This window comes from Rhopalosiphum padi, chromosome 4 (assembly GCF_020882245.1).
Source record: "Rhopalosiphum padi isolate XX-2018 chromosome 4, ASM2088224v1, whole genome shotgun sequence".
Lineage (NCBI taxonomy): Eukaryota > Metazoa > Arthropoda > Insecta > Hemiptera > Aphididae > Rhopalosiphum > Rhopalosiphum padi.
Genome location: NC_083600.1, coordinates 32587026 through 32605515, shown reverse-complemented (window position 1 = coordinate 32605515; position 18490 = coordinate 32587026). Strand labels below are relative to the sequence as shown.

Below are 18490 nucleotides of genomic sequence, written 5' to 3'. Positions count from 1 at the left end.
TACTTATTGTACCTACTTGCATTGTACACATGTTTGTTTATGTATATTACATAGTTTTTTTAACTAAATTTTTGTCATTGCTGTTGATTTATCATATATAATATATTATATATACACACATGATGTATTCTATATAAAATTGCGTTACACGTCAATACACATATTACGATTTGCAAATACGTATATCCGGTGATGTGCGTATATATACTCATAGCTGTAGGTATAGTGAATTTCAAGTATCTTTATTGCATATATATATAGAATAACACTGTCCACTATTATACTCCTATCTATTCAGCTGCAGTAAGCGTATGGATTTTTCACGATGACTAAAAAACATTTATAAAAAACGTTGTGGTGTTAAAATATACGGGAACGTATCTCTGGGAAAACGTATTTATATATTATTTGCATACAAATTTGCAACGATAATCAGAACTTTCCAATTTAGATTTTCTTATTTTTCCGACTATGTCGCTGTAGTCTGCAGAGAGCGGATACGCATAATTTTCCCCTCCTCCAGTGTTTATATTCACACACACACACGCACATACACGCACACAAACACACACAACGGAACTTATACTGCAGTGTGTATAGTACGTATTTAAATAGATATATAATATGGGTCCTGTGCAAGTGCTGTTGTAGGAAGTGATTTTCTCACGTAGGAAAAGTGTCGTTATACCTGGTTCACCTACAGCCTGAAACCACACAAAATGGTTTATCCGTCTAGTATACGCACACACGCAAACTTCAATATACGCTATTAAGGAGGAGACGATGGATGATACTCACGCAACGATGCGTTGTGGTAGTGGTGGTTATTTAAACGTACGGAAATCGCCTTGGTGGGGGATTAATAATAATGAAAACGATAAAATAAAATCGGAAGACCGCCAGTAGTGTGGTGGTAGTGGTGAAGGTGGTGGTAGTGGAGGTCTCTATGGTGGGGTGGTGGTGGCGGTGGTGGCGGTGGTCAGGAATGCGGGGTCATGGGAACTGAAGTGACTCGGTGGTACGGCGGCGGCATCGGCGGCCATGTTGGATTGATGGATAATATTATGTCGGAGAGCCTCAATCGTGCGTCTGGACCGGGGGGAACTGTATTTTTTCGGCAGCCCACCGATCAGCAGTAGTCACTCGTTCGGTTTTTCGTCATAGTTTTATACGCACCGTTGTTGTCGCTGTGATCGTCGTGGTCCTCGTCGTCGTCGTAGTCGTACAACATATTTATTTTTTTTTGTATAAAAAACTTATAACAATACAAAATTCGATTTACCCATATTCGCCGAATATTTTTCCCCTGTCCATTAGTGCGTCGTACGTCTTTTTGGCCTCCAGGGACTGACGCCACCGTGGCCTTTATTGTCCCCGATGACTTGGCGCTTTATTTATTCAGTGCAACGTTAAACTTAATTTTACCTGAACACAACCAGGTATACGGTCGTATGGGACAATCAGTATATGCGTCGCATGTATTTATTAAACAAATATATAACCGTTTTTTGTCGTGCTATATTCGCGTCTCAGACTTCAGTGCCGTTATTGCGTTAATTTTTTACAGGCGAAAGTCATTCGAGACGAGTGCCCAGTGATAATGATACCGAAACGTCGGATTTGGATGCCGATGAATCTACTGAACACAGAAATGACCGGTCAATTAGTAACAATGCATCTCCAAGCTTAACGCCAGGATCTCGTGTAAGTTTATGTATAATTATGTCCTTATTATATTTAATAAACCTTACGGTATAAATTTCAATTTAGTTAAGGCATTATACAATTTACCTTAACAATAATATTTGGATTTAGTTAATTTTTATATTATATATGTTATATTTATATATAATTCAAAAACATTATAATTAAGTATAATTTAATACACGGATGATAGGTTAGGTATAATAATATATAATATCATAATATGTAGATAACAATATATATTATTTATATCGTATACTGCAACTATTGGTTGTATATTAATAAATATTACGTTTGCTTAAAACTAATCTAGTATAGGATCATTATATACAAATTCGCATGAGTTCCTAAACTATTTTGTACTTACCTTTTAAAATTTGTTATTATAAGAGAATGAACAATTTTCAAGTTTTCGTCTTATAAATTCTTGTTTCCTACATATATTTTTCCATTCTATAAATAATATACACATGGATCTATTATAAACTGTATAATCTACATCCTATTGTATTATTTACGGGGTACTTATTCAATGTGCCAATTATAAAAGTACAAAAAATACTCTTCTAGTTTATAGAAAGGTGTTCATGCTTATTTCTTTTCATTAAAGACATTTTATAACGAATTAATTAAGATTTATTTTAATTTATTTAAAAAAAAATATATGTAGGTATACCTATAAAATATAAACATATTATTCTACCTATAGTACCTATTAAAAATATTTATGCAAATTAAATTTTTTTGTTTATCAGTTATTCATAGTTTTAATATTTGATTAAAATATTCTCAGTACTTAAACTAAATTTAAATATTTACGAACTTACCGTGGTGCAGAACACATTTTAAAATTTGATTTTTTTTATATAATATATTATGAATAGTTCAAATAATATTTGAGAAAATTATGAAAAACTACTGAAACTTTTAATTAACTTTTAATCAATAAACGAATTCATCAATCAATTTTTAAATTTAGGTAGACTGAACTTAAATTAGAACTGATTTTGGAAAATTCTTTGCCACAAATAAATAAATTGAAAGGAATATTTCATTTGTAAATCGATTATACAGGATATTTTTTTTTGCTCATTAGTTATTCTTAATTATATTCTGACTAAGAAACATTTTTAAAAATTCCGATCAAAATTGTTTCAGTTTAATTTTTAATTAATTTAACTATTTCAAAATTGTATAAATAATAATGATTATTCGTTATTATAAATATTTTATTATAATATATTGGTTACCTATAATAAATAATATATTCATTATTTCAATATTAATTTCGCTCCTTCTATAAATATGCTCCTTCAGTTGCGAGGCAATAAAAATTTAAAAAAAATTGTTTTATATATTATATTTGGTATGATAATATAGTTAGTAATTGGTTTGATAGAGATGTTTGAAAAGTATCGTGGTTATAATGGTTTTTAAAATAAAAAGCTGCTCAGAATATAGAAGATTAATTTTAGACAAATGTTGCCTCTTTATTTCAATTTGCTTAGTGTATTATATAGGTAGTATAGGTCGGTATTATTATAATAGCATTATAATTTTATTATACATTTTAAAGCAATAATATAATTTAGTTCAGTTAAGTTAGTTCATGTTTCTAATTTTAGTGAAGATTTTATTGTTGTTATTTTTTTCATTAATTGTATTATTAGAACATTTTCAAATGTTTTTAATTGATATTTATTATTTAAAAAAACAATATTACTTATAATATTACGTTTAGTAACAACAATTCATCATTGCAGTATTCTGAATAATAATAAATATATACCTACACTACAAACCACAACATTTGCATAATCTCAGCATCCTTTAAAAAAAATTCAATTCATTTCCTACAGATGAATAATATACATGCTATTCTAATTATTTTTAAAATATATAAAAATCACAAATCAAACCTTTTTTGTAGGTTTAAACTTTGAAATGTCTTTAAAAGCTAATTTTTTTTAAAATGTTTTATGGTTTGACAATTTGTCAGATCTTCAACGGGTTTTCCGTTATGATGCTTATACTATCACCATATAAAAAAATAATATAACTTAATAGATATTAATTATAAGAAAAAACATACATAAAATAAATTCTTCTTTCAAATGATTGTATTACAGAAAAAATACGTTTTCGTTTTTAAATCATTGTTTTTAGATATAATTTATTACTTGACTTCTTAATACGTAGTTCAAATTTTGTAAATTTTATTTTACGATATTCACTAATATCTAATTATTTTTATAAAACCTTTAAAAATCTTGATGAAATCGTTTTATTTTTATCAACATTTATATTTTACATTCAATTATTTAAACTGTACGTGTAATTTTATGTATAAATGTAAAATTTGTTTTTGTATTTGCAACATTAATTCTGGGTTATACGTCATGCCAATATTCGTTAAAACAAAATGTACTCAATATTTTTCGTAAAAATTATTAGTCATATGAAGTATCTTACATTGTTAAAAGTGTCCTAAATCCATATTATATATTACGCTATTAACCGATATCTTCTTATAATCTTATCTCAAATTAAATAATTTATCGTTTACCATACTTTTAAAATATATTTATATTTTACCGATGATTTGAGTGGAATATGATGAGTGCCACACTTTGTGCTTTTAAAATTAAATCATTGTGGACGTATTATGTATCATAGAATGTAAATTTTAATTTTAATATTGGAAGTATACGTCTTATTAAACTGCAGGAAATAAATAAATATTTAAGGTTGGGTGGGTATTATACTATCAAAAGTTTTGTGTGTATACATAACTATACCTACATACAATGAATAGGGAATTTGATTAAATTTTGTTATTAGTTTCTTTATATCTGACACAATTAGAACAATTTTATGTATGTTACTATTAATTGTTAGTGTTATTATTATTATCATCCATGATTATTTATGATAAATACATTCATGCAATTTTAAATTAAATGTTCATTTTTACTTTGGTATAGTTAGGTACCTATTTAAGTATTTTGTGTAGCGCGTATGCAATGTGAACTAGACTACACTAAAGTAATACAATACCACGGTACATTAGTGGAAAAATCGAATTGTAGAATGGGTGGCATGTTTTCTCTATGGGATTCAAAGTGGATTTTATGTAGCGTGATAGAGAGTTGATCAGAGAAAGATAGAGTATAGAAAAAAGTCCGTAACCAATTCTCGATTTCCTGTACACATCGATCATCCTATATATTATATACTTATGTGTAATATTGTCAGGTACCTATATATATTATTATGCTTTTATTTGGTTACATTGTTATTTTTCGTGTATTCTATTTATTACCATTATTATTTTTTTTATTTTACTATAGGTGAAAGAATCTCCGTGGTACGAACCATCGTTCGAGTTTGACTTTGATGAACTTGAATCTTTTGCAGACATGATGCAGTGTTATTCTCAACCACCGCCATCTTCCAGGCATTTCCAAGTAAGTTAAAAAATTTAATTATTTTAATTTAATTTGAATTCTATGTTTTAAATAGAATATTCTATAAATTACCTTATCGTAATATTTTAAAAATAAAAATAAAATACATATATATAAGTTATTAGCTGTTCCCCCCTACGATTACAAATGTGTTCTTAAAAGTATTTTGCTCGACTATCAATAGTTGACAGAAGAAACGTCACCAATCTGAATTTTTTATCAAAACTTATATCTGGTGATTTTGATTCCCCTACCCTTCTTTCATCTATATCCTTAAAAGTTCCTCTTCATAGCTTACGCCATCCTTACCCATTTCTTACCTCCCTCTCCATTCATTACGAAATATGGTTCAAATAAATCTCTATAACATTATAATATATTATCCCTTGCTGGAAACTCATACTCCTCTTTTTCAATTTTTACCATTCTATTGTTAAAAATCAATCTTTTGTACTACATATGTAAACTTATGTTTACTTTTTGCATGATATATGTATATTTTTTATTTTTATTTTTCTTCTACTATATGATTAGTTTTAGTTTATATGCAGGCACAATGCCTGTAAATAATTAAAATAAATAAATAATCGTCAGATTATTTGCCAGTAAAAAATAAACAAATATTAATATGGCGCTAGGTATAGGTGTATCTCAGTTCACAGACAAAACGGCGTCGGTGTACCTTTTTTTTTTTTTTAATTAATTCAACTGAAACAGACAATCGTTTGTGGTGGATTGGATATATATTATTTGGTATATTTTTGAACGTGGTTCAAGGTATTTTCTAAACTTTCCTGATATCTAAAAACAATTTCTCAAATTTTAATTAAAATCAGTTAAGTAGTGTTTGAATATTTAAGCTACAAATATACCTTAGTATATATATGATATATTATATGAATATCAGTAGATTTTATAAAGCCTTTTTTAACCAATAGAAAACCTATATATAAACAAAAAAAATATTCAATTTTCTTGAGTCAAAATAATTGCGTATGTAAAACTTTATGAAAAACTATAACTTAATGAAGATTAAAAAAGAAGCTATAAACATTTACAGAGTCTCAAGGCATATTATGTATTATTAAAATAAATAAATAATTTATAATCATATAATTGTATATCAATTGGTTTTGTAATTTCTAAATCTATAAGCCTCATACAAATGTATTTCGCACATTTATTTTCATATGTATACAGAAGATAATATTCAGTTTATATTTTGAAATTTAATATTATCAAAGTATTAACTTAATTCTTTAGCGTTTTTTGAAATTGTTATCGTTTAACGGTATTTTTATTAGATAAATATATAATTTATATTATTATTATTATTTAATTAAATGATTTAAGTACTTAAGTAATTAAGTAATGAAGTGTAATATAAGTAATTAGCGGAGTAATTTAATAGTGAGATTGTAATTTTTAAACTTATAAATTTATAAAATGTGCAATCCAACTTGTAGTAATATGCTTCCAAACAAATATCCATCCAAGGCAATTCTTTAATATAATTTTGTAAATTATTATACATAAGATGTACATACTACATATTATTTATTTATCATTGATATTTAGTATCTACAAACTTACTGCCCATAATCATAATTATTTTAATTCAATTATTTATATCATTATATTAGTTATATTTTATAACTAAAAATATTTTATTTAAAAATAACAAAATTCATCAACCTTTTTTTTTTAACATAACTGCGACCGATTATGCGTTGTCAATCGCCAACCCTAAAAGTGAGATAAATGTGATCAAATTAAAAATTAATAAATAATTCACTAAGTAGAAAAAGGGCATTCAAGTAATTTCCAAATTTTAGTGTTTAATTTATTAACAAAAAAAAATATTCTAATTGCCAATAAACCTTTGATTTAATTAAAATAACAATCGCTGTTCGGACCGAATAACTTTCTTGCGTTATATTATAATATATTATATTTTCATACGTATTACTATTACTATACTTGGACGTTTTCGTCAAAAGAAATCGGTTTTTCCGGAATTGGATCTGGGAAAATGCGATTGACGATAATACGAAAAGTGATGAACGGGCAGACTATGGGCTGTGTCTATGCGAATGTTTTGGGTATAGATAGGTACGCATATAATATAATATAATATATACAATAACAGAGCGTGACGGCTGCTGTGCAGTCATCGCGCGTGTAAGGCAGTGTATAATATTAATACGCACGCCTCTCCGTTACGCCTTCTTTTTATTATTATTTTTTTACACCGTGCACAAAATCACAGTCGAGTATGTGTGTATGTATTCTCCGACCTATTTTGGTTGTTTTTTTTTGGTTTTTCAACTTTGAGTCCCGTTTTTTCTTTTTTTTTGATATTATATTATTACAAGCGTATGATATATATGTATGTGTATATATATACATGAATTATATGAACGCCACCGACAACCATATCAGTGACAACGACGACGGGATATCTCGGTTTTCTCGATCTGCACACGCGCGCATAAAATATTATTATAATCTACGCAAATATCTATCGACAATTTGATTATTATTATTATGTTGTTGTTTTATTATTTTCTTTCAACAATAATCGTAAGTTCCCGGCTATATATATTATATTATATTACTGTATATATACGTACGCGCATAGTACACATTCACGCCCCGCACAACGACATAATGGTAACGTGCCGTGTGCGCTCGTATGTGGTGTTAGTAGGAAGTGTAATATAATAATAATATAATATTGCAGGACGTCTATTGTGTTCCGCCAATAGAGAAAGTACCGCTATGTACAGCGCGCATTGATATAGGCGTATATAGAAAGTAACGTTTTTTATTTTTTAATATATATATATATATATTATATTGTTAATATATATGTATATATTTCGCTTTTTGTTTACAAGCCTCGTGCTTGCTTATTGGCGGCAACGGCGACTCTGCGCGAACCAACGCCGTCGCCCCGTCGCCAAAACAGTCGCCGGCGGTCCAAGTTTCTATATACGCGCATAATATATTGTTGTAAATTATAATATAGATAATATGTTTGTATGTGTGTGTGTTTATTATGTATACACTGTTGGCCAATAATTATCAATAGCACCTTATGATGTATAATAATATAATAATATAATATACCTGATACAGTAATAGGAGCTATAATATTTATAGTTACCCCCGTGCGCGATTATATTTGCTCCGTTAATCCGTTATCGATTATGTATAATTTCACTATATATTATAGACGTATATGAGGCTCGTAATTATAGCGTATTTTAGCGTCGATCGTATGACGTAACTGTTATGAATTGTGATGCTAGTATGCATCTAGATCAAAAATTTCGAATCCTTGAACGACCTGCACCACGACGATCATACAATGTATATTTACCGCTGTTTTATTACCCATTATTGTCATTGTTATTATACTATCGTCATTTGTGCGTGTTGCAGTGTATTCACACACACACATAATATTACACACGTATCTCACAACAACGGATTGGTATGAAGAAATCGTCGGTTAATACCGGTCATAATATACATGAGCACTACTTAAGAGCTTTATTATTTTTCAGAGCTGTATAGCAAATTATATAGCATTTTTAAGATTGACACTCCCGGAAATTATGGGAATGCCAAAAGCTATCAAAAATTACATTTAATTATTATTTTTTTTTATAGACAGTCGCGTTCCTTGATTTACGTATTATTTACATGATATAACTATATTATTTTAATATTTAATAAATGAGAAAAATATAAAAAAATCGATAAAATATTCTCATAAATGTTTAGTTGTATCCACTGTTGTTATAACATTAAGAATGCCGATTAAAATATTCATATGACTAAGTGGTAAGCATCTAGTATATATAATTCCCCAGCTATGTTTCTGTTCGCTAGTCAAAAGCTATATGGATAAGATTTAGACTTTAGAGGTTAGACTTTATAGACTAGAGTTTAGACTTTAGAGTCTAGGGTGTCCTGATCGGTACGTGTTCCGAAAACTTTTATCAGAATTTCTATGTAGATCTATAACAATTATAATTTGCTATTACTTTTTCGCGGTATCTCACCTTTCGTCGTACCTTATTTTTTTAACAGTGAGATTTGTGTTTAAAATTATTTAAATTTAAAATATTTAAGAAATAAAAAAACCTGATTTATTATATAAATAGATTTAACTTTAATTATTATTAAATATTAACAATAGTTAAATATTTTATGGATACTTTGATTAAATAGTTATTTATTAGATATACATTTCTATAATAAAAATGAGATAATCGTATATAATAAGACACATCGATTCCACTAATATATATATTATATTATATACTATAATCGATTTTTTTAATCAATATTAATCGATTCTGTTAGTAAAGGCATTCAATAAATATATCTTAATTGATGAAAGTGAATTTTTAGTTTTATTTTATTTCGCAAGAAATTTGAATATTTAAATGAAATACACTATTATTTAGTTTTATAATGTGTAAAGTTTAGTTGGTTCTTCCTAATTTCTGTACGATTTCCATAAATTCCCACACGTTTCCGTTAATTCTTTATATGCTGTGCACTAGTGAATTCCTTATCCCTATGTATATTTACATGTAAATAATATAAAGTAATGTATCATTATGGGGTAGAACATGATTGAGAACGGCCCTTGTCGACCGTATCTTTTGTAAAAACACGATTTTACGATAATAATAAAAATTTAGATAAACGAGAACGTCGCTCAAAAAATTGTTCTCAATCGTTTGAATATAAGGTACAAAATATTATTTCATTGGTTTATCGACAATAGTTCTCAATCGTGTTACAAAAAAAAAAAAATGTTCTAAATCGTATAACCGTCATTAATCATTATGTTACCGAGAAATCACGACTGTTAATTAAGGTTAGGTTTTGTTTGTTAATGCTAGAATTTACTAATCGTAGATATACTCAGTAAAAGCTAAAAAGCATCATTTGATTTTGATTTTTACTAAAAATGTTGTACATATGTTGTATATAGGTAGGATGCACAAATTATGATAGTAAAAGCAGATTGATTCGTAACAAAACTAATATGATGTTTTACTATTACTTAAAAAGTAAGTTATACTTACTTAGATTAAATTATATTAATTTATTAATAAATACTTTTATTTGTTTTTTTAAGTCTAAAAACTGCTATTACATAGTATATATTTTGATTGATAACACTTTTTTGGTCGTACATTTTTTTTAATGACCGCGCTTAAAATTTCTGACAAGGAATTTTAGTTGAGTACAAACCTCACATATTATGCTCGTTACATTTAAATTTTTAACACAAAATAATATAGAAATATATTTCTCTCTACTTTTTGACAGTATAAAATATACTATTTAGTAAGAACTGCCACAATACTACCTATATACACCATGTGCAAATAACAAATACCTTATTTAAATACATTTTTTTTTTATTTTAATAATTTTTAATTATATAATTTTCAAACAAAAGAAATGTATGTTAATACACCAAATATACCTTATCTAAATAATATTTTTCTGCTGTGATTAATGAGCGTCATTACTTATACATCCTAAATTGTAGGTTAACCTACGAAACGTTTTTAGTAAAAATCCGAGTAAATGTATATGTTTCAAATTTGAATGTGTACAATTGGTAAATTCTAACATACCTATAGTACAACAACATTCTGTAGGCTCTAGAATCTATATGAAACTAAATTATAATATTATTTATACTTATACAGTCTGTTAATTTTTGGATTTTTGGATTTTCGTATTATGTTAATAGATGTATAGTTATAGTATTTAATTAAAATCATCTTCATCTCTAAACATTTGTAATCACAATAGTAGTTAAGCCACAAATGGTGATTAGCAATAAATTATACGACTATATTAACAAATTATTGTTCAGAATAATTCGTATTATATTGTGTTTAAGAGAGATAGTAGATTGCGCACTCTGTTGATCTATAATGTTATAAAATGTGAATCGCCAGTTTTATTATAAATGATTCATAATAAATCATAACGTCTATCTTATATCGTAACATCTATGTAATTGGCTCTAAATAATTTATTATAGTGACACACTTCATTAATTAACCACTTCCACGGATTATGAATTTAAACTCGTATATAAACATATGTTCAGTAAAAGATGTTCGCTGTACAGCAATTAAATATCGTTTAGTATTTGAACATACGTATAACCTAAATATTAATTTTAAATATGTTTTTTCATATTAAAAAAATGTAGGTCTACAGTTTAAAATGTTTAGTTTTTAGCGCACGTGAGTTTTTAATAATTCTAAGTAAATTTATATTTCTTAACTGCGTTTTTTTTAAGTATATACTATATTATATTTTATTATATATATATATATTAAAAAAAGTATGCTGCGAAATCCGTTAAACGTTGTTTACGATTATTATCGATGTAGGTATAGTAGCGATAAGTCACACTGTATAACAATAAACGAAAAATCGGCAATTGTATTATATTTGTATTAGATATACCTTCATAAATCATATACGCATTTCTTGTCGTTGTGGTTTTGTCAATCATTAATTAAATTTGTTATTAGTGAGGGGTATATTCTGATTAGGGCAACAAGGTCGTCTCTTTCCGAGGTCTTCCATCTTGCCGAATTAAAAGCTTCTGTTAATTATTTTCCAAAAACATTTTTATTTTCGCCACCTCCACTATCTATTGAATACACGCAATACGACCGTCAGAAATGTGTCAATGTAAACGGGCTCTATTTGTGTATGAGTCGGTATTTACTATTTACTAATATAATGTGCGTGTTTGTGCGATACAAGATTGATTGTTTTGCGGGAGCTATCGTAGTGGTAATTATCGAACTACAGATTATAATATATATATATTATTGTTAGGCTGGGCCATCGAAATGATGTCACCGAAACATCCATCATTGAACTAATTACGGTGTTTGAGGTTTCAAATTGTGTACAACAATGTGTTGGTGTGTGTTGTATGTATAGAAGAAGAGGTGAAGTAGAAAAAAAACAGCACACGGTAAAAGGAACAACAACTAGAGAGGATAAAAAACAAATATACCATTCTTACTGCAGCTCAGCCTCTTAATTATCGTGCACGGTCTTGACGTGAAGCCAAAGTTAGTTGCATTGTATACAATATCTATGTAATATATTGATGTGTGTGCGCGCGTTTTTTTCTTATACTAAACACGGCCATTAAGCCGACACCTACCGATTTATGTGCCGAATTTCGCTGTTAAAATATAATGATAATTGACACACATTTGTCTACCGGCGGTGTGAAATGGTTTATTCTGCACAACAGTTTTCGGATGATTTATCGTGCACGATTTATGTTACGTCTCCGTTTGCTTCTTCTTCGTGCCTATAGCTGTATGCAATATGTATACGCTTTTAAACGATAATATTATAATATTTGTAATATATATAAATTTATATGTATATACGTTGTACAATATTCTTATATATTTTTGGCATTCAATGCACACAGTTTAAAGCAGCTTCTTAAAAATAAACTAAAAGAATTTTTTTTGTGTCTCGCGCGCGCTCGTGTTTGAGCTCATTGAATTCTTATTTTGCGTAGGATTTCGTTTTCTTTTTCAGTACGCAGTGTCTGTTGACTGTGTCCGTAGGTGTCTTTGGACAGATTCACATACGCGCTAACACACACATACTTATATAATATACAAGTATACACCTTACGTCGCGTTTAAGTCACCACCGCAACGTACTATACGACCTGTTGATGGTATATTATATTCGTTGTGGTGTTGTCGCGACAATATTTTGATCTTTTGTATTTTTTTTGTCCTGTATTATAATAACGACCACGAACAAATAATAAACGATGCGATGATGTACCTTCTTACTTATACCTTCACGCTTGCATTTGGATATTTTTGACGTATATTATATTACATTTACCATAAGGTATACGATTTTTAATTTGTTTTTGATTGGTTAAACGGTATTATAAATTATCATATTGTATATACCTAGTACGAGTATAATCAATATTCAATATATTATTTCTTTAGAAATCTGTACAATTCGGCCATTCCAACAAATATAATTTTACTGTTTTGGAATTACTATAATTTTGCAAATTCCTTTTTTTTCTTAAATGGCAAATGGCTATTGGTTTACGGTACACCACGTGTAGTATTACCTACATGTTTTGTTTAGCCAAATATTAATTAGCGTACCAGTGTTTTGTTATGAATCACATTATATTAATAAATTATAAGTACGCGTGTTGATAAATACTTAGACATTAATATAAGTTTCCATTTATTTTACTGATTTATTAATTGAGATTTCTTAGTTTAAAGTTACATTTTTATATTAATCATTCAAATAACAGCTTACAAGTTATTTATAGGTCATTTAACTAATCGAATATATTTTGTTGTATTTATTCATTAATCGGAAATAATTAATTATAATCCCGAAGCGTATAAATACTAGTTCGTGGATAGCTCCGAAAGTTATCGGACCAAGGTTTTATGCTATAGCTACTATTCATAATACACGTATACTTGCTATTATATAAATTACACAAAATTATGTTCTCTAAGATGACTTATAATTATTTTTAATTAGTTCTCAACTATTTATTTGTAAAATTAGTTTACTAAATGCAATATTAATCATATAGGTATATATTTCATAGTAAACGAATAATAATATCGTCATTATGTTTGTACACTGAGTGTTACATTATAAATTTCTGTTTTGATTGTAATTTAGATATATAGGTAGGCCGTTCAAATGAATATACTGTAATTAAATTGACATATTAATTAAATGTACCTATATCTATTAAATTCATTTTAAATGTGAATAGAATTTTTACCTACACTGCTATTTATTGGGCATAAATTATATACAAGCTTCCTTTAAAATGTTAATAAAGCTTCAGAAATTCTTGCTTTTCCGGGATTGTTCTTAAGACCCCTACAGATGTTTGTCATGGGCATGGACCAATTGCGCTTGTATTCATATTTGATTTGCTTACTTTCGGATATGAAAATATTGTTATTCGATATAATTCCATTAACATCAGCATAAACAATCTACATACTAAAATGGTTGAAAATTAAAAACTTATTTATTGATCAATTGATTACTAGTTATAATATATTTTATAATAGTATCAGGATTTTTATGAAACGTTATTATTATTTCGTACATTTGATCATGCAAACATTATTTTAGGTCTGTTGTGTGACAAACGCGTATACCTAATGATTGAGAAAAGTTGTATATAATAAAAATGCCTAATCAGGTTTGATCCTGAGAAGCTGAGAATACTACTTGTGTATATATCAACTAAAAATGTATATAATAAAATACAATTTATACATAATATCTAATAATATTATGTATTAATACTTGCGAAAGAATCGTTTAGTGTATGTATTCATTTGTTATATAATTATAACTAAGTAATACGTTTTTCTTAAGTATTGTAAATTATTTTGAGCGTGACTGGTATATAAAAAGTAAATTTAAGCTCAATTGGTAAACTGATTGTCAAATGTTTTAATGATTAAATTATTGGTTATTTTTAACTAATATAATATAATTGGTATACCTATATGATAATTAATTAGTAGTTTTGTTGTTTGCTGAATATCATTTTTTGTGTTATTTCTATAATTAATTTAACAATTGCATGAATAAAAATGAATTATCCTATACTACTATAAAGTAATATTTAACTATTACTCATGATCTCTCTTCCCGGGAAGTTTGTTATAAAAAGTTATAAATAATAACAGTAAATATTTTATCAAATAAATCCTAAGTTTATTTATTTAAAGATTATTATTAAAATAATTTATTTTAATTATATTATAATACATTTTTCTATGATATACTGAAATGAACTATAAATATATATTTTTTATTTTATAGTAAAGTTATAACAAACATTTAAATATATATGAAAACATATTTGTAGAAAATAATTGTTAATATTCCATATTTTTTTTTATATATAAACAACCATACTCAATTCAAATTTCTATTTTAGTATATAAATACATAACCACGCAATGAGAAAGTGATTTATAATATTATTAGTGGGAGGAAATATCAAAAAATAAATGAACTGAAAAAATATTCAATGTCATTTAGAAAATTGAGAGAAAATTTTGTTTTCTAAACTTCTTGAGAATAATACAATAATCTAATAAGTATAAAATATATCATAAATATATACTATATAGGTAATATTGCAAATATTATAATATAATTTTTACGTTAAAAAATGTGTAATATTATTACTTATAGATATAGATAATGTTTAATGTACCTAGTGTCACCGCTAAAATACATATATAGGTTCGATATAAAACAGCTTAGTTGTGTAACGTATTGAATTTAAAATTGGATATACGTCAATAGATAGCGGATAATTTATAGCGCGACAATTCATAGCGGTCAGTTGATAGTGCGTACGGCCCCGTTACACGTGTGCAATGTGTGCATATAGACGTATTCAAATATTATATATACCTACTACGTGTAAACAAAAACAATTGGCGGGGAAAATATAGGTAGATATAATGTATTTTTTTAATTTAAAGCCCAAGAAGAACTAATAAACCGGCAAACGAACACGTTATAAATTGCATATAATATATGATATGATAATAATATTATGTTTGTCTATTAATTGATAGTGAGCGACTTAATAGACATAGTAGGACAATTTGTAGTGCCGTATAGAATTCAATAACCAAATAATTATTAAAACAAATTTTTATTGTATCGTGAATCAGTCTGGAATTTTAAAATTAAAATTTTAAAGTTTATTGGAGCTCCTAAATGAGATTAACGAACTTGTTGAACGCTTCTTTTAGAGTTAGCACACTTGGTAATAATTTGTTCAGCAACTAAAGCAGATACCTTAATAATAATAATAAAAGTAAAAATTATAGAAATATAGTAGGTACTTGAGAAGAAAGTATTCCAATGACTGAATGCTTGGGATTAAATTTACATTTTGCATTTATTTTCATCTCATTTATTGCAGTTTGAAATTGTCTCATTATATTGATATCACCAATAACATGAACGCGACCTCGGCATTTATTTTTAAAACGTACGCATCTCTATATTGTCTTTTGTCCTCCATTTTTTTCGAAACGGTACAAAAAACCTTCATCAACTAATATATTTGATCCCATTTCACTTTTAATATATTTTAAAGACATTTTAAAATTACTATAGGTAACTGTTAGGTGTAGCCGGTGTAGGTGTAGTACTGTTATACGGTGTTATACCGACTGAACAACTGAGCATAATATACTACAATACTATATAGTATATGTAGGCACTAGTATTACTATTCGTATCTTTATTGCCTATTATTTCAGGATAGTAATATTAAGTGTCCGATACTGATATATTTTATCGGTTTTATTTTTTATTCGGTACGATGCTACAAATAATTTTCATACACACTATGTATGAAAAGTCGCTCGCGTTCAATTTACGCGTTATAAATTGACTGCTATCTATTGACGGGACATCACATTTAAAATGTGGTGGTCATTTAATTTTAAAAACGGTAAAAAAATCATAACCAGTAAAATGTACATGCATTTACGTTGACCCGTAAACTAAGTAAATTCACCCATCTTTAAAGATTATACCTAGTTGTATTCTAAAAAAAAACTTGCGAAACTTATAGTCTAAAATGCTAAATTATCTGTAATGTTATGTATATTATTATATTTAATTATAATAGTATATATACATTATTATTTATACCGTTTATATATATTAAGAAATAACGTTAGGTTTAAATTACTCACCATATTATAATATACCAATTGGTAACCATGTAAAATAATAATATTAATTGTTATTTGATAACCGATATTAAGCTTTTATAAATGAATTAATAGTGGCTAAACAATTTGTCAATATAACAATACTGAACACTTTATGATTAAAACTGTAATAATAAACGAATACTATTGTTAATGTATATTTACGGTTTTTACGTTGTTTCGCAGCATGGGAGCGAACTGTTTACACAATAATTACTCTCCTCCCCCATATTAACAATACTCCGAGGGTTGGCACATGTAGTTTTAGTTGAAGTGACATTAAATTCTTTATAAATTATTGTTAAGAAGAAGAAAGATCTCTGTGTACCAAGTGCAACAAGATTCTTATATTATTTATATATACATATAATATTCAATGTTAAGTGTAAAAATATTGTTTATTGATGTCTTACATTAAATAATTACATAGATTTAAGTGTTCAACATTATATTGCATATGTAAATAGGGCACCTGGGCACCTAAGCATAAAATAAATACAAAAAAAAATATGGTAATAAGTGTCGTAGTTGCAATGGTTATAATAAAAACGGTTTGTTAGGGAACTAGAAGGTTTTGTCCATAGAAATGATTCAAACAAACCTTGAACAATTTTGATGTGCGTTTATTTGAACGTAGGTAAATGTCTTCAATCTTGAGTAGTAATTGTTGTCAAGTATTATTATAAATAATAGGAAAATCCATTATTAGTTTTGATAACGCTTTTAGAATATATTGTATTTTACACCTAAAAACACAAATGTATTTATTTAAAAAATTGTAATAATCATAGATAGTTTTAAATTTATGTTTTAGTATATTTCTTTATTTTTTATAATTCCGAGATATTCATATATGCATATGGATCCATTATATTATATGGAGATATAACCTAATTAGGTTGTGTATGTGTCGTGTTTATGTGTAAATATAAATTAATCATCAGGAAGAGCCGCAGTGTGGCTTGTTACAAAGTACGAATATATACATAATTATGTATGACATCTGTAGTGAAAGGATATATTACCCATGCATTAAATTAACGCATAAATTTATTATGTACAAAATGTTTAACATGTCTTTAATTGTATTGTTATTATTATATTATATATATATTATTGTGATGTAGAAATGTATTTCAGCTATATGCCTCTTGCCCTTGAGTATAAAATAATTTTAATATATAAACCGTTATTCAATATTGTATAAATATATTTTTGAAATTCAATATCTTATTTCATCAGGTTTTTTCATCAAATTTGTGATACAATTTAATCAAGCCATACCTCGGGCTTCAGTATACTTGTGTGCTTATATTTAATTAAGTATTTTAATCTGTTATGAATTTTAGTCATATTTTGTATTTACAAAAAGTATATAGTTTTATATTATAGCTATTAACAAATGAGGTACACATATGTACATGGCACCTATATATGTTTTCGGAC

The 18490-nt window shown here is 27.2% G+C and overlaps 1 protein-coding gene across 2 annotated transcripts in view; it reads left to right on the top strand.

The window, feature by feature from the left end:
- The window catches only part of LOC132931003 (segmentation protein cap'n'collar), a 92523-nt gene that overhangs the window by 49548 nt on the left and 24485 nt on the right, over positions 1-18490 (top strand). For both annotated transcript variants that reach the window (XM_060997174.1, XM_060997173.1), the window contains exons 5-6: positions 1568-1704; positions 5055-5171. In XM_060997174.1, the coding sequence (XP_060853157.1) occupies positions 1568-1704; positions 5055-5171 (254 nt within the window). The remainder of the gene's footprint in view (positions 1-1567; positions 1705-5054; positions 5172-18490) is intronic.